Below are 26,808 nucleotides of genomic sequence, written 5' to 3'. Positions count from 1 at the left end.
ATTTATTCCTGTTTTTTAATACCTCTTGGATATGTGTATATATTTACATCTATTGTACAAAGAAAAAGAATAAAAATTTCTTTAAGAGTTTTTCTTTGTTGTTTTATTTTCCATAGCGTACAGAAAAAATTCTTATTGATCCTTCCAAATCCCAAGTATACCACTCTCAGAACGCACTAAATTGCCTCAGCACAATGTTCTCATCTTGAATATCTAACGCTGCCAATTCTCTAAGAAGCCCTAGATGTCAAGTGGGTGTCTTTTTCTTGCGAACCATAGTCGGGAAGTTAAAGCTGCCTAATGCAACCCACCCAAAGAAGAAATATGACACACATGCTCTAAATAAATAACTCCAAGAATAATGTCATAATTAAAATTAACTTACCATAATTTTCTTATAATTAACAATGGAGTTTCCACTTTTTGAAGAAACTAGCAATTTGGAGTTCAGATTGCTTTAAATTTAATAGAAAATCCCTTGTTGTGCTGCCCCCAAGAAAGGATTTTAGGAATCCCAAGGTGTAACTCAATTGTGAGATAGGACCGTATATTTTTTATGCATATCCCAAGATATAACTAAATTATGAGAAAGGTATAACTGAATTATGTGAAACTTGAACTGAATCATGACAAAAATTAGACATTGATGATGAATGAGCTGATGTTGATGCAAGACAATATCAAATTTGGGGGAAATATCCTATAACATGGAGGAACAAGAAATTGTTTGTGATTTCAATATCAAGTGTTGAAGCCGATTCAGAGCCATTGTTCTAGAGATATGTAAGCTTACATGGATGATACTGTTTTAGGGCTCCTAGAAGATGTTTAGAAAGAAGATTTAACGGGAAAATGGTTGTGAAATAGCAAGTAAAAACATGGGTTATCAACGATGTTTTGAAAGAGATATGAGGCAAAATATGTAGTTGAACAAAAAATTCAACGCAATTGGTTGGCTATCTATGCTCATGCTCATCCTTGACAACTTTGAAACACCTATGTTATCCCAAGTCTATTATGGTAGAATGCTAAAAAGAATAGGTCAAATGGCGAAACAATGCAGTACGAATCAGCGAAGGGGTTCCACAACCAGTTTTTGGGCAAGCTACATACACATCACATGCAAAGGAAGAGGCTACAACAACCCCAAGAGCAAAAACTCGGAGAATAATTCTCCCAAAATACATAAAATCAAGTCAATAATCAAAATCATAAATTAAATGTATAAATAGTCTCATAATAGAAAGGACGCTAATTAGAAATAAAGAAATCGGAAAAAAAAAATTACAAGAAATCACTAACGAGACGACATCTTGACTAATTCCCCCTCCCACGATGGTCGAAATTCCTGTGGAACTACAAGAGATCCGATCCGCATCACTATCCCTCAATGGGAGGAGCTTTGTTTTCTTTCCATGATGCTTCCGGAATCGATCTATCTTTATCATGACAAAGTCATTGTTTTATTGTCTCTGAGATAACTCAAGTACAAAATCTATGCTCATGCTCATCCTTGACAACTTTGAACACCTATGTTATCCCAAGTCTATTATGGTAGAATAAATAACCATTTTTCTTTGGCACAACTAGAGCTAGAATCGCACATAGGCGAGTGTTCTCACTAACCAAGCCTCAAACTATTAAAGTCTATAACTTGACAAATCTATTGGGAAGAACCGGCCTTGGAATGAAACCTATGGCATGTTGGACCCTTTTTTAGTGGTGACATCTAAAGAGAGAAACTTTTCGGCAGGGCATCCAAAACTCTCTTAGCATGGGTTGTTTTGTGTTTGGTATAAGGTCTGTATACTCACTATCTTCTAGGACAATTAGTGCTAGTTTTTGCACCTAACACACTTTCTGACTAGAATTTGGGTTTGTTGGTCATCTTCATTTTTTTCCCCTCTAGATTTGTTTCTCCTCAGGCGGGGTCAACATGGATGCTCCACTAGATGTATATTTAATGCTTGAACCTGGGGTTGAACTCGACCAGTAAGGTGTGGCGGTCACCTAATGACGTTGTTGTGTCTCCACATTCAAAGTTAAGATATGTACAGTGGGTAAGGACCAATACAGCTACAACTGTACTGATAGAAGGCCTCAATCCTCTAAAGATACTCCACTACTGTATGCTCCTCTGGTTCCACCCACTCACATTTTAGCATGAGTTGATTAAATTCAACAATGTTTTCCTCTAAAGAAGAATTTCTCTGACACAAGTTCTGATGTTTTATGAACATATTCTTTCGGTAATGCAGGATATGATCGTTGTGATGCATTTCTTTTTTTATCTTCAATCGGGTAGTGATTTTTTTTTTCCTGACACACTACCATAAGCACTTCAAATTTTCAAGAATGCATTATTCCCAAGCTTGATGACTATTATTTTAACTCTTTTTTTGAGGAATTTTTTTTGTACTGAAAAATTCATTCCACTATTTGAAGTCACTCAATGAATTCGTTCGGATATATGCAACTGTTAAAATTTGTTAAATCCACCTTTACTTTAAATTCTTAGCTTCTTCTTTGATATTTTATGCCAATTAGACAAGACATTTACTCTACGTCACTCTAAGCTTTTTGGTGGAAGGGATAAAATTCCTCTCAATCTAGCAAGTCACTGTCATGATTATGACAATCTCACTGAATTTTCTTCTCTTAAAGGCAACAAGTTCTTGTTGGAGTTAGGGGATTTTTTACTGTATATTTTCCGTAATAATTTCCTGAATACTTTGTTGAGAGCATTTTTTTGGCGGCTTCCAATGGAATTTTCGATGAAAAATGAAAAGGAAATTGTTGGTCAAAGGTTTGTTGAGTGCTTAAGATTTTGGTTGTAAGTGTCAGGACAATTTTTCTAGTGAGAGTTTGAGTTATTTGAAAGCCTTAAAAATTTACGGTTTTTTCGGACTCTAATACTAAATGACATAGTTCTAGGGCTCCTGAAAGGTGTTTAGAAAGGGAATTTTGCGAGGAAGTGGTTGTGGAATAATAAGAAAGAGAAAATGTGGATTATCGACGGATTTGGAAGGGGATATGAGGTGAATTTTGATGTTGGACAGCAGATTCAACATAGTTTGATGTTTGATCTTTTGGAAACAACAGTCGAACATTGAAACGGGTCGGTACAAATGTTGAGGCAAATCCACCATTTGTTTCTGGGCAAGCTACAAACACTACTTACAAAACAAAGATGCTACAACACTGCGTAAAACCAAGCTAAGGCTCAAAAACAATCAAAATACATGTATAAATAGTCTCATAATTGAAATGACCATTATCATAAATAAAGAAATAAGAAAAAATCAAAATAACAAAAAATAGTGTAGAACTTGCTATCAAACGACGTCCTCGTCATTTTCCCCTTCTGTGATCACAGGGGGAGTTTCATAGACCGTGAAAGATCTGTTCCGCGTCAATGGATCGAATTCATATTAGAACATTTAAAACTAAAATGAAAAAAACTTATAAAAATATACTATGACAATAAATTGACCATCATTAGTGCGCACACAATCTTTTGAGGTTGATAGGCATCTTATAAAAGAAATTTTGAAAAGTGGGTTGGTCTGTATTTCGTATGCCTATAAAAAATCAACTGATCAACATATTCACTAAATGACTGCAGCTCCACATTCAAAACCTTTTGACAAACTTAAAATGTTTTATATCTACCATCCAATTTGAGGTGTTAAATTCACGTCTCTTTTTTTGCAATAAGGTCCACTCACTCTCCAATTATATAGAAAAAAAGCTTATGCACACAGATCAAAACCTTATATCATTAGATCTATTTCTCTAAGTTTTGAATTGCAATTCACGTGCTAATCCATTTCTCTGAGTTTTCAATATTTTTATTTATTCATATTGTGTAATATCATGTGTGCACACATATATATATACGGTCTGCCAGGGTTTCGCCTCACGGCGAACCCTAGCCTCTTCTGCTGTAATTCCACGCTTGTAGAAGAAGGGGGTACGCTCCACTGTTTCTGTCGTCTGCTTCGTCGAGCTGCGTTTGTGCTCACTGCTCTCTGCATGTTGTAGGGTCGATCACGCTCTGCCGCTCCGTTTCCTGATTTTAAGGCGTCATCTCGCCACTGTTCTTCTGTGCGGCTTTTGTCAAACTAAGGTTTCGACTCTGTCGAGCTCATCTGCGGTTCTTGTTTGCGGTTTACTGTCTTCTGCGCAGCGCCCCGACCTCTTCACTCTCTGCCCAACTTGTTGGGCTTCTCTCTGACCCAAATCATGAAACTCACACTGTACCGGTATGGTTTAGTTTACCTGGTCTCAAACTGCATTTTTTTCACCATCATGTTCTCTACTCTATTGAGGTCTTCCTTGGGGATCCTTTGAAGCTAGGTATGTCTACTTTCAACCTAACCAGACCCTCGGTGGACATAATACTTGTGAAAATTGATATTACTTTATCTGATGTTATTGAAGTCTGGCTGGGCACAACCCATAATGGTTATTGACAACAATTGGTCATGGAGCACAAACCCCCATATTCTACCCACTGTAAGATGTTTGGTCATGTCCTTGATAAATGCCACAAGTTTCATCCAAATTTGAAATCTAAAGTTCAAGTGAATAAAGTAGGTCTAACCTCACTGCTCTGGACATTTTAATTCCACCTGGGGAAGACCAGATATGAGGTGTCTGTTGCCCCTGAGGAACCCTCCCATAACACTGTTGTTACTGTTACTGCGAGTGATGTGATGCTAGCACCTTCAAACCCCCTAGAAAACAATACTGATGGACTATTACCTACAAGTGATAGTGTTCAGACTGATAATCAAGAGAGCTTCGTAGCTCCACTTCTTCAGGAAGCTTTCGGTGTAGAGGCAACTCATACTGCACATATACTAGAACCTAGTGTGGGTACTACGGTTGGTAATTCTTCTGCTTAAGCTCCACCACCCCATCAGACTGATACTTCGGAAGAGGAATGACAGGTCTATTCCATGAGGAAGAAGAATAATGGAGACCGACTCTAGCTCGGGAACATATTGAATGATACATTGGTTACTACTGACAATGACAATCATCTTACCAGCTTATTAGCTTGCTCCTGCCCTAGAAGCCCTAGAACTAGAGGCAGAGGCAGCAGAGGCATGACCAAATCTGGTCGCTCTCTAGCCACCTGATACTATGTATTTCGGCACTGTTAGGTTTTTTATTTAAGTATATATATTTCTATATTTCTTCTTGTACAAAAAAAAAAAAAGTCTTAAAGAATTGTTCTCTATTGTTTTATTTTCTATAATCTACAAAACAAAAGGTAATTATAGGTCCTCAAATCTCAAGTGCACCTACCCTCAAAATAAAGTCTTTAGAACACAAACCAAGTATCCTCACCATAATGTTCTCATCTTAAATATCTGAAACCGCCAATTCTCTAAAAGGCCCTAGATGTCAAGAGGGTCTCTTTTGCTTGGGAGCCCCAGCAGAGCCTGCTGCTAAACACTCAAAGAAGAAATATGATGCCCATGCTGAAAATAAAAAACCCCGAGACCAATCTCATAATTAGGATTGTCTTATCATTATTTTTATTAAGTAGTATCTCTAGAGCGCTGCCAATTCTTCAAGAAACTAGCAATTGAGAGTTTAGATTGCTTGAAATTCAATAGAGAGATCGAGAGGGGTCTTTTGCTTGCAAACTCTAGTCAAAGCCTTCAAATTCGCTAGTTGCATTGCACCCAAGAAAGGATTTTACGAATCCCTACTTGAAAAATCATTTATGAGAAAGGACTGCATATTTCTGGCCATATCCCACGAAATTTTGATGCGGATATCTTTAAAAAAAATGTATGTGAATATTCCAAGATAAAAAAACTCATTTATAAATTGTAAAAAGTCAAATACTTGAGGATTATAGATAACCTATTTAATATAAAAATAGAAAACGTAGTTTTCTTCTTAAAACATTGAAAAGATATAATCATAACTGTTTTTTTTAACATGTTCTTATTTTATCTTGTTGTCCTGACAACATATTATGATATCCTGATTCAATTATTTCTCCTGATGTCACGTCTTTATTTGCAAATCTAGAAGTAATAATCTAAAATGTCCAATCTTTTGATTTATAAATAAAGAATATTGGCCCCTAATAGTGTCAAATATAATGTAACATAACTTAAATTTTTATGGGATAACATCTCTAATTGCTTTGATGATATTAGTATTCTTCTCAATTCTCCATGCCAATAAGATCAACTTATAACTCACCACTTGAACCTTCAAATATCAACTGCAGGAAACAATACCGGATGTTCGCGTCTAATTGAAGATGGAGCACTCCCCTGGATAGTCAAAAATGCCAACAATGAAGCCGCTCCAATCCGGCGCCACATTGAGCTCGCCCTATGTCACTTGGCACAACATGGTACGTAATTTACGCATCCTCAGACCGAACTGTTTTTACTATAAATAGTGTAAATCCGGATTTACTAAATCCAGCATATAGGCAAAATTGAGAAGAAAACTAAGAACCATATTTATGGAATTCAGGATTTAAAACTGTCATTTTTACTGTCTAGCAAAATTTAAGTGAAGTCCCACTTAAATCCATTACCAGGCAGCCCCTAAAAGAGCATTATTGATTGTCATAAACTCATTATCATCACTAAATATTTCATTCATTATTATTTTTCCAGAAGTAAATGCCAAGGATATGATCACTGAAGGCGCCCTGTGGGAGCTAGTACGCATTTCGAGGGACTGCTCTCGAGAGGACATTAGGATGCTTGCTCGCAAAACTCTCACTGCCAGTCCCAAGTTTCAAGCCGAGTTACGACGATTGCGCATCGAGTGTTGATCGGTTTGTTGCATTTAAGCACAAAATCTGTGCTTTTCCAGGAATCGCAGATGATCCAATCTCAAGTTTTCTTCAGAAAATCTTCCTGAGTTCGGAGGAAAGATCAGAATCAATTCTCTCATTATGAATGGAGTTTAGGAATTGCTCTCTTTATTCATAATCCTTGAATTTGTAATGCAAGCTATATGCATTTATTTGTATGAATTTTCCCTTTTTTGATCCTGATTAGTTCTTCCAGTTGAGCCATATTAGCAGCCCAAGTTTTGTATAAATTTGTATATGACAAGGGTTAAGAGAAGAATGGTTTTAAAGCTTGATTGGAGAAGAATATATGTGGGATCATATTATTTCTATAATCCGGAACCATATTTTTCCAGCTGCAGGAGTGTCCAAAAAAATGTTTGTTCTTGGCTTGTTCTATTTTGTTCTCATTTTGCTTTATTTTCATTTATTTTATATTTGAAAATTGTGTCTGGAGATTATATTTATCTATTTTTTTCTGCAATAGAAAATATAACAATGTTTGTGGATGAAAAATACAAAATAGGAGAATGTATAATTAGAGCAATGTATTATTTAGGGTCTGTTTGGGGCAGCTTATTTAGTGCGGTGATATTTTGAAAACGCATCTGGACTGTTTGGATAAACTGCATTTTAACAGCTTATGTTTATTATTTAGGGACCGTTTGGAGCAGCTTACTTAATGTTCCATATCTTGTAAAAATTATTTAGTGTGGTGGCATTTTAATCAGCTTATGAGCAGATTATTTAATAAGTTGTAGCTGTCCCAAACAGACCCTTAACCTTTACCGAATTCTATCGAAATGATTGCTTAAGCTTCAACAAATTACCAATCAATTATAATCGCTTTTTAATTAAAAACTAATTTTTTTTATTTAAAGTTAATCATAGCTTAATACAGTTAATAAATCATTTGATTATTTTATGTAAATTATTATGAATAAATATCACTAAATTTATTGAACATTACTGATTCCTAATTACTAATTATTTTAGTTGTTTACAAATCAATTATTGATTGCAAATTAAGTATTTAACAAAATATTTATTGTATAATTAAAATCATATTTAACATATAATTAACAAGTAATTTTCAAATGATACCTTGAATCACTGGTATCCTAAACAATTATATTTGATTTAATCATAATAATAAAATCTTAATCAAATCAAATAGAAGTTCTAATACTCAAACAAATTAAGCGTTTCAAATAAAGTATTAGTTGGAATTATGAAAAAATACCAATAATATTAATATAGATGTTGAATGGCTTAGCCTGGATTATTATGATAAAACAAATTAAATTTTAAAGAACGTAATTTATAATCATATTAATTCTAAATTAATTTTAATTTGCAAAATATTAAGAATTATTTATATAATAATTATTTAATTAACACACTGTCCCATAACTAATTATTAAATTAATTTGCCTCATTATTTATAATACTTAGAATTCACTCACTGCTCCGTAACAAATGAAGTATTAGTTGAAATTATGAAAAAATACCAATAATATTAATATAGATGTAAACCCTAGAAAAACTTATTAGCACACGCCAACTTATATTCTTTTGTATGATTGCAAGCTTGCCTTTTTTTCATACAGCAAAAAGGAAGAATCTTTGATCGTACTTTATTGCATTATAAGAAATATATTTTCTTGCATCTGAAGCAAACTTTATGTGAGAACATATCTGAAGTCAAAATTTGTCCTAAGAAGTTGAAATTGAACATTAGAAGCCAAAATGTGAGGCTGAAATCCTAACTTTTTTTTTTTCGGTTGGATAAATAAATAATTAATTAACCAGGGTCCCAATCGTCGAATTAATTAAGGGGCCTAATTTTTCTGTGCGGACTCCTGACGTAGCTCTACGTGTCGCAGAGGTTATTCCTGAGTTATTTTCAGGTTATTTATGGGTTATTTTTAATAATTCCAAAATAACCCTCGGTCTTTATTTTTGGGTTATTTCAGTGTTATTTCGGGATTACTGAGAATAACCCAGAAATAACCTGAAAATAACTAAGGAATAACCTCTGCGGCACCTAGAGCTAAGTCAGACGTCCGGACAGAAAATGCGCTCGCACGCCACACAGTTCTTATACATATTTACATAATATTTATATTCAAAACATTTTAATGTTATAAATTTATGCATAAAAGAGTAATGTTTATCTTTAAATATTAATAATAATGATAAGTTTCATATCATATTCAGGATATAAATATGACTGTGATTCTTATGAAGCCTATTTATTATCTTATCCAAATGGCTACACATGTAAAAGAATTGTTATAAATGCTCCAATAAATAAAAATTGAACTACCATGAAAACTTTTTTAAATCTTCACAAAATATTTAATTCCAGAGCCTTTTTTTTTTTTTTTCTTAGAGTTGTTTAAGAATGAAAAGTACTACTAAAATCCCAGAAGGAAGCAATTAAATATATACTCCCATGAATGTATGAAGGCATTATAATTATTTTGAACAAATTAAATTAATACTATATTAGTTTATGGATTTTATTTCTTGTTAGAAGATCTTATAATTTTTTCATTCACAGAGGAGAAAGACGATGAAAGTGACTGCAGATTTCATTGGATTATAGTAATTTAATTTCGATTATTATGAGTGTCAATTAATTGAAAAGACGAAAAAAAAAAAAACATAAAGATTAATATTAAAGTTTTAACCTAAAATTTTTAAAATTTTATTTTCTCCTAGAAAATATTATTGCAATTAGGGCTGTCAAAATGGCTTGTTGTTCGCGAACAGCTCGTGTTCGGCTCGTTAATTTTGTTCGATAAGTTAATGAGCCGAACACGAACTAAGATGTGTTCGTTCGTGTTCAGCTCGTTTTGCCTCGAAATACTACTCATCAACTTTATATATATATATATATTAGTATTTTAAAAAAATCTAATTGACTACAAGACTACAAAGATTTATAATCAATTAAAATATTGATTAAGAAAATAGAATAAAAATTATTAAATTAGATTCAAATGATGTTTTAATATAAATAATAATTTTTGAATCTTGCTAAAATCTTCGTTGTCTCTTTGTTCGTGATTAGGGTTGTTAAAATGACTCTTTGTTTGTGAACAGCTCGGTTTCTGCGCGCTTAATAAGCAAACGAGCCGAACACAAATACACTTTTTGAGCTCGAAATATAAACGATCGCTCGTGTTCAGCTCGTTTACACCCCTAATTGCAGTTATGATTTTAGAAGAATTTTATTAACTTAGTAGAATGGTTTATATTATTAAAATATTACTGATACACTTTGAGATGCATATTAATTAGCTTATTATTATTATTATTATTATTATTATTATTATTATTATTATTATTATTATTATTGTGTGCTGTGAAAATTATGGCGGTAGAAGAATTATTTAACGTTTAATGTTGCACGAAGGTTCATCACATACAAATAAATGAAAAGAGGAACACTAATTTTCTTTACATTGAAAAAATTCAGAAAAAGAAAAAAAACACACTAGTAAATATGTTAATTAGCGACAGAATTTGCATCAGATCATATTTCGACGCAAATTTAATGAAAAGAGGAACACTAATTTTCTTTACATGGAAAAAATTCAGAAAAAGAAAAAAAAACACACTAATAAACATGTTAATTAGCGTCAGAATTTGCATCAGATCATATTTCGACGCAAATTTTGCATCAAATTTCCTTCTATTAATCATTGAGCGCTGCTATCTACTGAAAAATTGGATGCAGTGATGAATTTGTGTCGGGTTTGGGATCGATTTTGTGTCGGATATTCTGACGCTATTAAATAACTTAGCATCGTTGGAATTGTCCGACTCAAATGGATGCAATGAATACGCTATTAAATAACTTAATATCGTTGGAATTGTCCGACTCAAATGGATGCAATGATGAACTTGTGTCAGGTTTGGGTTCGATTTTGCGTCGAATATTATGACGCTAGAATTGTCCTACTCAAAGGCGAACGCAAATGTCCTAATATTCCTTACCCGCGTGACAGAGCCTCATTTGTACCCCCACTCCTTCTCCATCTCCTAGCTCTTATGATTCCGGCGACTCCCGCATGTCTTCCTCTCCACCTTGCTCTCCAACAACCTGAGCAACTCTGGTGCGACTTCCAACTCACAGCTCCGGCAAGAAAACCTCCTCCCTGAGCTTTACGTAATTTTTCTTTCTCTCTTGAGTCTTCCCTCATCAAATTTGTGATTTTTAAGTTTCTATTTAGGGTAAAATTGATGTTTCGATGTTAGAATTGTCATGGATAGAATTAATATGGTTATTATATGAAATTTGAAGTTTATGTGTTAGATATCTAATGCATATTGATTGTGTGATTTTAATGTTAAAAATGAAGTTTAGGAGTTACATTTGTTAGCCTAAAAAATAGAAGCATAAAACTAAGCTTGTTTTGCAAATAAGAATGCTTAAGCGGATGAGCGGCTTTAGGCTTAAAGTCAAAATGCAAACAAATATATCTGTGAAAGGGTTGGTGTTGGGTCGGTGGTAGAAAAGATTAGAAATAGTCAGCTTAGTTGTTGTCTTGTCACCATAAACATCAACAATCTGATAATCTTATCTGGACAGTAGATGTTTTAGATTAGACTTATGTCTAAGAAAGATTGATGTAGATCACCTAAAAAGACCCGAGCATGTTGTATAAAAATGATCTTAATCTATTGATTAAATAAAAATTTGACACTCAATAAGACACAATGGAGATAGAATATTCATGTACTTGCCCATACATCGTGGGAAAAAAGGCTTTGTTGTTTGGTCACTTTAAACGTCAACTATCTAATAACCATATTAGAAGAGTGAATGCTCTAGATACGACTTGTGTTAAGAAAAGGTAGGGCCTGTTGTATGAAAAATAATTGTAATATGTTGTAATTAAATGAAAAAAATGACAGTCAATATGACAAAATGAAAATAAATAAAATTCATGTAGCCGACCCCACTAAATTTGTATGCATGTAATACAAGTGATTTGTATGGTATGTACTACTAATATCTAATTATACTGATATATAGAGTTACATATATGTTGCAGATAGATATTTAAAACGTGAGATCATGAATGAATAACAGATTGTATCTAAAAATAAAATGTCTCATTGACAAGTGTTTAGCTTGTGTTGAGGAATTTGTGCAGATGACATCTCAGTTGCCCATTTACCTTTAGAAAGACAATTTTTGTTGCCCCTATGTGAAGCACAAGAATAAAGCATACATGACGTCTGACGAAGTGAAGTTGAATCTATATCGTAGGGGATTTAAATCCTATTATTAGTATTGGACTTCACATAGTGAGCTTGAAGTAAATGTTCAGTATATATGATTATGCCGCTGCCTCATCATGTTATACCCCTCCAACGGATCACAATGCTGGCCTATATGAGGACATGATTGATGATTTTAGCATAGCTTATATTCTTAGGAGTGTACCTCATGTTGATCAAGAACCAATTAGTGAAGCACAACAATTCTATGATTAATCAAATGTTGCACAACGACCTTTGTGGGAAGAATGTAGTACACATATAGAGTTATCTGTCACATTGAGAATGATGAGTTTCAAATTTGATTTCAACATGCCCAGGAAATACTTCAATTAGGAAGCAACATTATTAAGGAAGACAAACCATGCAGCGAATTTAATTCAAGAATATTTGTACAAAACTGAAAGTTAGTGTCAAAGTTAGGGTTACTATAAGAAAAGATAGATTATTTTTTTAACGACTACATCCATAATATCTACGGACTGCTTAGATAATTGCATCATTTCTATGCATCGATGAGAAGTCCCCTTTATTTTTTTTAGCCCTACTGGCTCAACATAGATTTTTACTTAAATGATTGTCTATTGTGTGTAGGTTGCTAGAGGCTCCCCTATCCAGACAAGATATAAGTCCTTTTTTTTATTGTTTCCATCTTTATAGCTAAACATTCCCTTCTCTTCTTTTCCAGCATCATCCTCGCCACTTCGGTAGGTAAAAGCTTCACCTCTTGGAGCTCGACCAGGTATTATAGGATAGAGTTTCGTTTATTTGATTTTAGGGCAACCAAGGTCCCCACGGATGACATAATTCATGAAGTACTAACAAGGGATCTCTGAACGTGTTGGGTCAACCACCTTCACAACAGGTAGGCTAAGGTTCATAGTGGCATGGGATGACGGATCTGTAGTACCCCGACTCGGCTACCTCTACCATCTACGAATTACTCTTCCCTTTTTTTGACTGCCCCTATTGAGCCTTGTCTCTTCTTTTTCTTTTGTTGGTATCATTTCAATGACCTAATTGTCGATGAGGTGCAACCCATTTGGGATACCACCATTTGTCATCATCCCTTATGACTTAGATGTGCTTTAGTGTATTGGGATTCCCTGTCAAGATAACTTGAGATAACTTGGTCACCCGCAGGCTCCGTGTGTCGTGAGTCCCTTACTAATGTGAGACTGTGAGAGACTCACTCTCTGCCTCACGGCTTGATGGGAGCTTTGAAAGCATCAAAGAATTCCCTTAAGAAATAATTATCCTTTGATAGCCCTATGTTAGTCACCATTACGAATGTAAGCAAAGCTCCTTCGAATCAACAGTATAATTAAGCAATCCTCAAGATGTAATTAACCAAGTGGAATACATCCCCTTAAGAGTACTTTAAACTCCAGAACACCCAAACACACCTTAATCTCTGGTTGCGAGTAGTCTACGTAGGTATTCTTTTATAGATATTGATCCAAAGTGCTTTCGTCTGATCTTGTTTGGGCAAACATATTTGACCTATACTTGAAGTGTTTATTGCACGTAGGCACTCCACGATCTTTCCTTGTTTTTTGACTTTGTTATTTGTGCGTATTTTTAGTTCCTCTCTTCTCCTAATCATTCACAAGATCCAAAAGGGTGACTTGTTCGAGATAAGGAAGTATACGACGATAGACAAATAGGTGACTCTTTTAAAAATAAAAAGAAAAATTAGCAAAATAATGATCACTTAATTTGAAATAGAATACTAATTTCTATTATTTTATATTAATCAAACTCACATAATTTTTATTTTGCATAGGTCTTTTACTGGTTGTCGGAGCATCACCAATAAATCTGACACATTTTTTGGTTCTTGATGGGCATTTGTTAAGCTACATGTTCGCCACAACAAGGAAGAAGTGTGAGGGAAGAAGTCCATTTGGGTAGGTGAGGATGTCTGGTATGACTTGAATAGAGTCTGAGCCTCTCCGGAATATCAGAGGAAGAGGCAAACAAACCAGCAAAATATATAGGATGACGAAGGGAGCCAGAGGGACCGTACTCCACATCAGAGGTTCGATCCCCCACACAAAGCACTATCGATGATTGGTAAGACTATCTCAAAATTCTGAAACTTAAATATTTATGTAATTATGTAATACTTACTATTATTTCATGTACACAGGCCAAGCAACTTCACTGAGAATTATCCACTGCAGTGTTGCATGTTTTGATGCATTGGTTCTCGAGTACGCAGCAGTGGGTCTCCTACCACTCTTGTTGTGCCATTGTAAGTAAAAGAAAATTAATTTTTTTTTGCTTTTTTGTGGCTATTAATATTTAAAATGGCAATAAATGTTTGAATTTAATTATATAGAAGGAGTACAAGCAACTCACAAAGAGGTAGAGGGAGATGGCAAGTCAGACTTAGCAGCAGTGGTAGCCAGTCTTATTTTGAGCTATGGATGCAAGTGTCGAGGGAGGGGGGGAGCTCGTTACAAGCTCAGCGTGATGAGCTTATCAGGAGGGTCAGCGCCATTAATAAAGAGCTTTGACAGATGTGTGAAGGCCAACATATGGTTGCAGATGTCTAGCACGCCTTACAGAGAGTTTTGATCATCAAGACAGGCAACATATGAGTGTTGTAGATGACAAGAAGGAGAATAAGGAGCAGGAGTTGGAGTTTCATCGTGTCTGATAATGTTCCGCAGGCATAGAGGCTTATGTTTTTTTCATTTATGTTTATGTGAGCATCCATTATGTGTAGCAAAACTTTAACGCTTAGATTTGTATTTGTTTAATTAAGTTTGTTATCATTTTTACGCTTATTGGTGATGTAATTTTTAGTATGTGTAGTGAATTACTTTAACGCATCCATCATTTTTACGCTTATTGGTGATGTAATTTTTAGTTGTGATGATGGATAAGTTAGTAATTATGATCTTGTATTTTTTATATGCAGGTATGTGAAAATCTAATCGTTATTTTATTTTTTTTTTCTTCACAGGTTTGTGTCGTAATAAAATCGAAAAATCTGACAAAAACTGTTTGGCAGTAACCGACGGTGGGTCGATCAAATTTCTATCAAACATAGTAGACACAAATTTGCGTTAACCTGCGACAGACACATAAAACAACAGTAATGTTTTGTCGATCAAATATCCAACGAAACTTGATAAAGGCTCTAAATACATATGCTAACTCTGACACCAAAAAAAAGTTTGATGCAAAGTTTAATGTTAATACATTTAACGACAATTTTTTTAATGTCAATTTTTTTCGTACACTAAAAAACTAAAATTTTATAGGATAATGATGTCTAGCTCAATCAAAGTAATTCACTATAACTGGGTAAATATAAGGGCGCTTCATTCTCTCACAAATTGGAGACCAGGCTTTCAAATTTACACCGAAAATTATTCTTTTCTTCTTACAATGTAAGAAAAATATAGGTGTTAGATACTATGGTCGTGTTTGAGCTATGAAGATTGCAAGCAAGGGCTGTCAATGGCAGGTGGTTGGCGAAGGCGAGCGGTGATGACCAATGATTATTGTTTGGTTTCTCTCCATAATAGACTCCAGAATTCTTTTTCTTCTTCTCTGCTTAAGATGAAAATAGAGGGTTTATTAATAGCCTCTTAGGGAAGGGTATTTTGGTATTTTGACGCATAACTTTCTTAACCACTTGACCGAATGGTTATTGTTGATCTCCTTTGATTCTAAGTGACTTTTCAAAGATTTAGATACTTGAATGATTTTGGAATTAAGTGATATTGCGTTTGTTGCATTTCTCTCGTCAACACACTCGATTGACTAAAAATATATCAAATTTAGAGTTTATTTGATCATTCAATTGACGATCCAAAGCCTCAAAATATGCTTCAACAGTTTGATATAGACTTGATTTTACCTATATCGAACCAACTTTTATATCAATGGGTCTGTCTTGTCGAGGCAATCAATTTTGACTACAATTTTTTTAAAATTGAGACTCAAATGGCCTTGAATTTGAATTTGGAGGATCATTTATCAAAAATGCATCAAGATTCATACTCGATAAAAATGATACACATCAATTTTGTTTAACATATCATAAAAATAAACGTAACGACATTAGTCACAACCCGGATATATGGGCCCTAACAATTTTTTAGTGAAATGCCAATAGTCTGAAATATTATTTTAGCCGGCTAAAACTATGTATAAAATATATAAAATATTTTCTTATGTTACCTTTAAGGAAATATTATTATAAATTCCTTTTTTTCTATTTTGCAAACAAAGTTATATCTATGTCATATTATCAAGGCTTATATATATATATATATATACACAGACTGGCAGTAGTCATCAGAGGATGCTTTGAAAGAAAAAAGAAAAATAAATAAATAAATAAAAGCAACAGCTAGAAAACAAAATGGTGAAGTTAACCAACCCTTACAAACCATCTTTAGGGTCCCATTGGGGGCTGAAATTTTTACTTAAAGATGTTTGTAAAGTTATGGTAAAGAAATATCTTTTTAGGGGAGTTATAAATATTTATTTTTCCAAAATATTACATACTAAGTTTCTTACAATCATTATATTTTAATAAATCTAGATGCAAGAAATAACTTCCCATCAAAAAAAAAATTCTAGAAAATAGTAAAAGTAATAATTCCTCAAATAGAATTGTTATGGTGCTTATAGCACAACACAAACAAAAAGCTATCACAAATAGGGTTGTAAACGAGAACAGTTGGCGCGAGTTAAGCCTGTGTTTGTGTTCTGCTAGGTTATGTATTTTTTTGGTTCGAAATTGACCCGTGTTCGAAATGGCTTGTGAACACTCTGTTTGTGTTTGACTCAAAACAAATGTTTGGTACGCCATCAACAAATTCTCACATCTGATACGGATCACGAGATAGTTTTTTTAGCAAGAAATATTCAAAATTCGATAAAATTTTATCAAGAACTCTGATTTCTGAAAACTTAGAGTCAAACTGACCGGCTTGACAAGAAGAGGTAAATGTTAACAAAATTAGTCCAATCCGAGTCAAATGAAGCTCAAACCGGATCATTAAACTACTCTAGGAAGTTTTTCAGACATATTTAAAAAGTTAAACGAATGTTAAATCTAGCAAGTCTATAAAAGAATTGAGCATCTCGACAAGACGAATCCAACAAGCTCAAGATTGCTAAATTTCGACGTCGTTCAGATACTAAAATGTCCATCAAACGCCGTTTGATTGAAGAAAGTCATTCGGACCATCAGATCAAAGTGGTTCATATTCCTCTATTCATTTCACGCAGAATATTATAAATAGAGCTCCACCCCTCATGTGAGGGTGTTGGAGACTTAAAAGAAAACTTAAAGCTTTAAGAAAGAGCTGGAATCCAGCACCACCTCTATCACTGTTGATCGTCGTCGGCCGCTATCGATCATTGTCAACTGTTGTTGACCACCACCGACCGCCATTGAGCACTATTGTCATCGTCAAACACCATCGAACGTCGCCGACCGCTAACAACCGTCGATCACCATCAATCAACGTCGACTATCACTGATCAGAAGCGACCAGTTGAATTTGTAACTTGGAAAATCTGGTAATCATTTTTTGTCTGTGAAGCAAGAGGTCTTTGTAAACATAAATCTATAGTGAACTTTTACATCTGGGTCAGACCCCGCTAACAATCGTCGATCACCATCAATCAACCTCAATTATCACTGATCGGAAGCTGCCAGTTGAATTTGTAACTTGGAAAATATGGTAATCATTTTTTTTTCTATGGAGCAAGGGGTCTTTGTAATCATCAATCTATAGTGAACTTTTACATCTGGGTCAGACCCCATAGTTTTTCCCATTACGAGTTTTTCACGTAAAAATTTCTAGTGTCACTACTAATTATTTTCTTTTATCTGAGTGTGTGTTGAATTTTCGTGCAACGTTAAGATGATAATCCATTATTCTACTGCCACAAACTTTCTAGCATGCATCAATTTTCATGCTCGTTTTCAGCTCTTATTCGACTCAAATTGGTTTGTTTAAAGTAAATAAGAAAAATAGATATACGTGCTAAATTCGAACCTGCATCATTTTCAAATAATAAAAAACATATAGCAATATGGATACACGAGCTGTGATGATATATATATATATATGAATGTTTATATTTTTAATAGAAAATTTAAATTCACAAAACTTACCAATTATATTTATTTAAAATTCAGCTAGATTTGTTTTTACATTTGATTTTTAGTTTGAAATATACATTTATTATAGATTATTGAAATCCACACCTATGGTGTTTGGGAGTGCAGTGCAGTATGGATCGCACAACTATGTTGTTTGGGAAGACAATTTTTAATCTATTTTCCTAATAAGTTGTGGTCGAAAACTGTGTTTTACAATCCAATCTGACTCTGTGTAGTGACTAATAGCAAGCTACGGTCAGTTTTTTTTTTAAAAAAAAAATTTATAATAACTACTGCAACTTCTTTCACATAAATTTCATATAATTGCATCTTCAGAAAATTACAGCTTCTTCAGCATCAAGTATATTATAAGAATTAACTGATCCTTCAAACTGTCAATGATCTCAAAATAAAATTTTCAAATTCATCTTGACAAAAATTTATTCAAAACATTATATCTCACTCAATTTTTCTCCCTAAGTATCAAACTCAGGACATTAAGGTGCACCAATATGATGATTATAAGAAGGCTAATATATAATTTTTTAGAAAAAATAAATATGTATAATTCACACCGCATCTTTCTAACAAGTTTTACATATCATGACTTTGCAATCATCTTTAAAAAAAAACTCCCTCAATAAAACTAATATTTTATCAAAAATAAAAAAAAACCCACCTATAACTAAATCAGAAATTGAGAATATATATATATATATATATATAAAAGTTTTAATTATTGTCTCATATTTTGGGCCAAATATAAAAAATATTTATATAATAAGACTGCGAAGTGTTAGGCGCAGGACGCAGCGATAGCAACGTGGACGTTGACGCAGAAGCAGAAGGCAGCAGGCCAATGATTCCGGCTTTCCCCGCTCGCCTCACCTCCACGATACCCGACGAATGGATCACTATCTCTCACATGGGAAACCCTCCTTGGTCGGCACCTTCCATCTCACCCCCTATTTTTTTATATATTTATACTTTTATATATATTTATCTACACCACCACCCCCCCGCGATGCTCGCTGTCATGCATCATTATTTATTCATTTTCTATCTCTATCCCCTCCCTCTCTCTCTCTCTAATCTCTCTCTCTTTCTCTTTCCATGTCTAGAACTTCAACTCTCTGGACATGGATGTATTGGAGGGAAGTGAAGGAGGACTTGCTCTTGAAAGCGAGAGGGTTTGATGCGATGTGCGCGACTTAGGGTGGGGCTGAATATGAATCAATATGCTCTAGGGATGACTTGATTTTTGTCTCATGAGCTTATTGTTGTTTGTTTATTCAAGTTTTGAAGATAAGTTGCGAAGTTTGTTGAATATAATTTTGTTTGTTTGTTTGCAGCTTGCGTTTTTTTTTTTAATGGTCGTGAATATGCTTGATTAATTATATAAATAATGTAGTTGTTGTCATGCTAAAAATTTTGAGACTGTAGAGAGATAATGTTACGCTTCAGTTTGTACGTAGATCTCGTCTATATAAGAATAGAATAATAAAAATTGAAGCCACCGGAGTTTCTAATTAATTGAATTATCCAGAATCACACTGGTTCAAACCTAATGAAATGATGTACTGTTCACACAATTGGAGAAGATGAAATTATAATGTTTGAAATATTTTGTTTAATCACTTGTGGTTGTAGTTGAGATTGTTAGAGAAATAAAGGATGATTATGTTGTTCATTATACGGTGGTCTAGTGTTAAAATTGGACCATGATGACTAAGAGACTATGGCCGAACCATGACATATATTTGAACAACATTGATTAGGAGTTGCAAGTCAAATGATGATGGTTTGATGATCACAATTGAATAATTATTTGTCAAAAGTGATCGCTAATAATGGTCATCAACCTTCAACATTAAGACATAGAGTTAATCTCGATGCTCTCCCAAGATTCAATTAAAACTGGTCTCATTGAATAATGATGGCCTTTTATAGTTTTTTTTTTATTGACATTTTAGTAAAATTAGCTAAAAATTTTAATACACACAATCGAGTATTATTATTATTATTCATTATGGATTGTTTTAGCATTTAAGTTTTTTAATAGCTTTAGAATTAATAGATCATAGACATGTTAAATCTTCCTTATTGTGTTGCTAATTTTGATTAATTGTAAGCATGTAAGTAGGATTCAAAAATCATTCGATCTTTCATTTAATATCATACAAATTTTAATTATATTTTAAATACTTGATATCAGTTTATTTTAGTCAAATCAAATATATATTAGTGTTGTTGAATTTGTTTCATTGAAATATTTAGTTTGACTATAAGTTTATTAAAATTAAAGCTAAGATGACTATGAAATCAAGCCTAAAGGTGTATTTCTTGTATCAAAATTTATTTTTGATCAATAGATCTAGCGGTGAAATATGCACATACTTATATTAGTGATTTACAATTTTTTAAGACATTTCAATAAAATGAAAAGTTTTTTTTTTTTTGGTTGCTTCAATGATATCATTCTCTTATTGAATCTATTGGACATAATGTAAGAAAATGATTTAATTTTTCGTATTTATTTGATAAATATAAATGTAACAAACTTAATCTTGAAATGAGTAATCTATCAACAACCATAAAGTCAAATAGTAATAAATGATTGTTTAATAGTCATATAGATTAACTTAGTGTATACTTTTATGAACTTGAGCGGTAATCATCTTAGAGACTTAGCATTTTGTCATTAATGTTTTCTATTTTCTTTTTAGACCCATTCAATATATCATCCTTGCCTTCAACTTTAACTAGTTTAAATTCTATCTAGTAAGGTTTGGCCTCTCTCCATTCATTGGATACTTATGCATTCACTTTAGGCTTTCTTTTGGTGTTATGTTAGCCTTCAACTTCCTTTATTTTCGTTCTTTCAAAATAATTTTCAATCTTTGTCACTTTCCACTTATGAAAGTAATCTTATTTTGACATTTTATGATAATATGACAAACAAATTGGAGCCATTTTATCTTTAATTTCTTAAAGTGTTTTCGTAAAAAGATTCGGTTACAGTCAATTGAAAGTTTTTTGAAAGAGAAACATGAGATCTCTCAATTTTCTTTTGTAGCTTTAAGGGTGACTTGCTAAAATTTCCTATGGACTATGTATATTAAACTAACTTTGTTTATATTTATAGCTTTAATTTTTTGTTGTTTCCTTACGATCAGGATTAGAAAATATTTATTTTTTAATTAATGTCTTATTAATTCTATTTGAACATTATTTTGGTATCTTTAAATCAATATTATTTTTTATCGAAGTTTTTTTTTTTTTAACACTAGCTTCATTGATTGGCAAATCTCTAAATAATGATATTTTTATTGCTGGTCAATCTATAACTCTCATTATTAATCCTTTACAAACTAGGATTTGTGTGTAATTTCTAGTTCTATCAAGATTGGTTTAAGGGTTTATGGGTGCATGTAAGGAATGGTGCTTAATAAGAGTGTTAAAATTTACCCATTGATTATTTTAGAATATGATTAGTATTATGTGAATGAGCAATACATATAACATTACAATAATGTACTCTATTAGTCATAACAATATCGCATAAATAATATTATTAGATTCTATAAGGTAAATATCCTTCAATAAAATCCTTAGGAAAGAGAATTGATCGTTATATATGTCACAAGTTTTGATAGAAAATTTATTAAACAATATTATGTTAATATGTTATCAATGGAATTTCATTAGTTTTTAATGACAAAATTATTCTTGATTATTAAGAACTATATCCTTGAAATATTCTCTTAAATATTTTTTGAAGGAATTCTCGGTCGTATTTTAATGAAAGACTATCATTAGAATGTTCGTTGCAATCGCACAATATTTTAAAATTGTGGCAAAGGCTTTTGTTTATCCATTAAAAATAATTAGGAATATTAAAATAAAATTTTCAACGATATCAATTAATATTCTACTAAAATTAGATTAATATATATCCAAGAGAAAAATATAGGTATTATAATTAAATTAATTGTGTAAATGAATAGTCCAAATGCAAATATTAACTTCAAAAAAAAAAATGTTTAACAAATAAAAAAATATGTGTTGGACTATTTGAAAGTTAAATATAAGATAAATTTAATATATAAGTACATGTTAAAAAAATACTTTTTCACAAACAAGTATTTGTTCACAAATAAGTTTAAAAAACAATTTTTTTTAAAAGACCTTCTTCTACTTGTAGTTAGACTATCCTTTTATAGCTTTTATATGCCACATGTAGTTAGACTATCCTTTTATAGCTTTTATATGCCTTTTGAATAATTAATATACCACAAAAAATCAAACTTAAAACAAATGAAAATCTTATATTATATTTCATTTTTTTATAACTCACACACATTTATATGTGCTAGAATTTGAACTTAAGATATTGTGATTGGAGGAAAAGCACTCAACCACTAGGTTAAGTCGGCTACACACTCATGCTATATTGTATATCCTAATCAATAATGTGAAAGTAAAATTTTTTTTCTAAATTATGATGTTAAATTAAAAAAATTTTGTGATTAAAATAAAAAAAAAATTATATGAAATGCTAGATACAAGTTATAATTGATTTGTGAGGAGAAAATTTTCCCATAAATATAGTTCCTTTTAGAAGGAAATAATTTATTCCTCTTGCACATTGCTTTTCACATCATCCATTAATATATAGTTAAATAATTAAAATTCTAAACAAAATCTCTCACACAAAAAAATAAAAATAAAAAAATAATAATAAAACAAAATAAATAAATAACAAAAAATTAAATACAATTGAAAGCAACTTTTTATATTTTTCTAAGAGACCTTTAGCAAAATTTTATCTTTCATTCAAATAAATTGATGAATAAGTTAAACATGCAAAAGGAATGAACTCTACAATTTGGACTACTAATTTATCTCTTATGATATAAAATAATAAAAAAAATTTTTGATTGTTTGCTAGAATTTAAAATTCGAGAAGTTAATGAGCTATATATGGTTCAAATTAAGATTAGATTGATCTAAACACAGAACAAGTAGACTTAGTTCAACCTGAAATCAATTCTAAAGACTTCGATCCACACGTAAGTTATGGCTAGCTCAACACAAAAATTTTAATTACTCAATATAATTTTAAAATTTACAACATATGCAAGCTCAACTCAGACTTGATAACAAAAATTAAATTATAAAATTTAGCAATCAATTTGACTTAGTTCATTTTATGCCTCTAGCTTGAAGGTCTCAGGGTGTTATGTTCACACTGCCCAGCCTAGCTGTGATGAGAGGTTGAGGTGATTATGCAAAGGGAAAGGGATTAAAAAAATGATTAAGGTGTAATCATGATGAGATGGGGGGAGGTGGCTGATATCTATATATTATGATTTGACCCCCTTAATTATTAATTAATATTAGAGGACTATGTCTAAGATATGTTTATATTATTTTGTGTCCTTTAGGTGGAGGATCAATAGGTTCTTGGGAAGGAGACAAGAAGGGGAAGCTTCCGCATAAGGACCCCATAGACTCATGGAATAATTATTGCATCAAAAGCAAATTGATCTATTCAATTTGACTATGATTAAATTAATTTTGGCTTATTATGAGATTGATTTGAGCTTAATTCTATTCTTTGTTGCATGAATTATTGGTTTTATAAATTCCCTCAAAATTTTATTTTATTTTTAATAAATTTTGTGGATAAATTTATCATCAATTTTATCCTGTTGATCTAATTTAAATAATCTAATATGCTGAAATCAAATTTCAATTTATATGTCTATGGCTATTAATATGCCCTAATTCTCTTTTGACTAGTTATATTAATTATTTTTATTTTATTTTATTGTTCCTAATAGAAGTAAAAGCTAAAAGTCATGGTTAAAATGTGCATAACATTATAGGGACCATGATTTTTCAGTGCCAATTTCAAATGATTTATTTAATGTCTATTATTTTTTAAAAATACATTTAATAAGTATTTTATTTGTTTTTATAATTGGTTTTAAATTTAATTTGAAAATACTTAAAACATTATTTGTATGCAAGATTCAGTACAAATCAACACGAACACACACACAAAGATATATATATATATATATATATATATGACATCAAATATATTATTACTTCTTATTAAAATAAAATTAAAGCAAATTAAAAATAAAAAGGAAAATTTATGTACATACCACACAATTCTTATATATTTACATATATAACGCGTAAGCATTCTTACTTATATGCATAGAAATCAAATCTTTAACATCACATCAAAAATATATTATCATTATTTTTAAAAAGAAAAATACACATTTTTGCTTTTAAATAATTTAGAATTAACATTTAGTATGAATACAATTATTTAGTATGAAAGCAATTATTTAAATGCAAATGAAAATTTAGTATTTACATTCTGTGCCAACATGATTCTTCTCATGAATATTTGGATTTCCATTACTGCGCAGGAACAAGAACTCGACTAAATGGGAATCAAGCTAAAGGAAGTAAAGTTACAGAGCGTTGTAAATATGGGTGTAAACGAGGCGTGAGCTCGTGTTCGGCTCGTTTATATTTCAAGCTAAAAAAGTATGTCTGTGTTCGGCTCGTTTGCTTAACGAGTCGAACACAAGCTGTTCACGAACAAAAAGTCTTTTGAAAAAACCTAATCATGTCGCCATAAGACAATAAAGGTTTGAGCAAGATTTAAAAATTATTATTTATATTGTTCTGCTCTTTTTACCTCGAAATACTACTCATCAAGTATATATATATATATATATATATATATATAAAAGTAGTATTTCGAGTCAAAACGAGTCAAATACAAACAAATAAATTTTTGTTCGTGTTCGACTCGTTAACTTAGCGAACGAGCCAAGTACGAGTTGTTCGTGAACAACGAGCCTTTTTGACAGCCCAAGTTGTAAATAACAAGAAAAAGAAATTATTGCGTCAATCAATGGGCATTAGATATAAATGATGTGATTTGATTATTAAGACATTCTCCTTTGAATGTTTATTTTTATTTTATTTTGCATGACAAAAACACCAATTTTTATTAACAAGAAATTAGAAATGGTTGCGAAGAGCAAGCAAATTAGATGAAACTTAATGAAGATATATTTTTGCTAATGAACTGTAATTTTGTTTTCTAAATTTATAAATCATAGATAATAATACGATAATATTATAGAGTAAGATAGTTAAATCCCCAAGCATAACCTACATAAACAAAAATTATGTGCTCAAATAGGTATCATATTTGTTGGAAATAAATTTAAAAATTTTAAAATATTGAATTCCAACGCTCATATCATTCCGAATATATATATATATATAACGCGTTAATGATAATAGAGATAGTACAAATTTAGGAGGGAATGAGGATACCTACTGAAAAGCAAAAAGATACATTGAAACTTAAGGGTTACTCCGTCCACATACAACACCATACAAAAAAAGATAAAGAACAAACTATCACTTCCAAAATTACATGTAACCCAATTGAAACTTAAGGGTTCCTACGTCCACATACAACACCATACAAAAAAAGACATAAAACAAACTATCACTTCCAAAATTACATGTAACCCAAAAAAATATGTCAAACAAAAGTAGTATTCCAAAAATGAACTTGTAGGGAAACGGAACTATGCAATCCGTAAGTCCAATTATCTTGCAACTGCACAATCTTCCAATCTAAGCGCAAAATTGTGACAAGGTAAGTCCAATTAACAAACCTCTTCTCTTGCCTCCAAACAAAACATATATAAGTTATCTATAAGTGCTTGATGTACATCACCCAGCAAAACGAAAGATCCAACTGAGAATGGGATAAAACAAGTCATCAAAACCCTGCAACACAACAACATTTTAGCAAACTTACAGTCAAACTGATCGGCTCGACAAGCTGGATCAAATAATATTAAAAGTGACCAAACTGAGTCAAATCAAGTTATGATCAAGCCATTAAACTATTTTTAAAAGTTTTCCTGACATATTTGAAGGGTCAAACAAATACCGATTTCGACAAATTTATTGTCAAATCGAGCGTATCGACAAGACAAATCCAACAAGCCCATGATCGTTCAATTCCAACACCGTTACAAACTTAAATTTTCATCGAACGTCATTCGATCAAGTGAAGGCCTCTGAGTCATCCTATCAAAGTGATTCATATTCCTGCATTAATTGTACTCGGAACTCTATAAATAGAGCCCGGAGTAGAGCTTGAGCCTTAAGGAAGAGCTCGAGGCTTTGAGAATAGGCTGAAGTCCAGCACCACTTGTGCCGTCGGCGACCATTGTCGGTCGTCGTCGCTACCGCCAATCGTAGTCTACCACTGTCGATCACCGTCGCCACCGTCAACTGCAGATGACCACTGCCGCCCTCCTTCGATTGCTATCAGTCGCCGCCCGTTTCCAGCAACAAATTCATCCCCACATCGAAGTTGTAACTTGGGAAGACTAGTAATCTTTTTCCACCTGTGAGACAAATGAATACAATTATAATCATCTTTTTATAGTGGACATCTGGGCCA

At 32.3% G+C, this 26,808-nt stretch overlaps 1 protein-coding gene across 2 annotated transcripts in view; it reads left to right on the top strand.

Moving 5' to 3' along the window:
- The window catches only part of LOC110022846 (kinesin-like protein KIN-UB), a 107,007-nt gene extending 99,798 nt beyond the window's left edge, over positions 1-7,209 (top strand). For both annotated transcript variants that reach the window (XM_020721968.1, XM_020721967.1), the window contains 2 exons: positions 6,260-6,388; positions 6,660-7,209. In XM_020721968.1, the coding sequence (XP_020577627.1) occupies positions 6,260-6,388; positions 6,660-6,820 (290 nt within the window). In that variant the 3' untranslated portion in view covers positions 6,821-7,209. The remainder of the gene's footprint in view (positions 1-6,259; positions 6,389-6,659) is intronic.
- The last annotated feature ends 19,599 nt before the right edge of the window (positions 7,210-26,808 follow it).

This window comes from Phalaenopsis equestris, unplaced genomic scaffold, assembly GCF_001263595.1.
Source record: "Phalaenopsis equestris unplaced genomic scaffold, ASM126359v1 Scaffold000202, whole genome shotgun sequence".
Taxonomy (NCBI): domain Eukaryota; kingdom Viridiplantae; phylum Streptophyta; class Magnoliopsida; order Asparagales; family Orchidaceae; genus Phalaenopsis; species Phalaenopsis equestris.
This window is presented reverse-complemented; position numbering and strand designations above follow the sequence as displayed.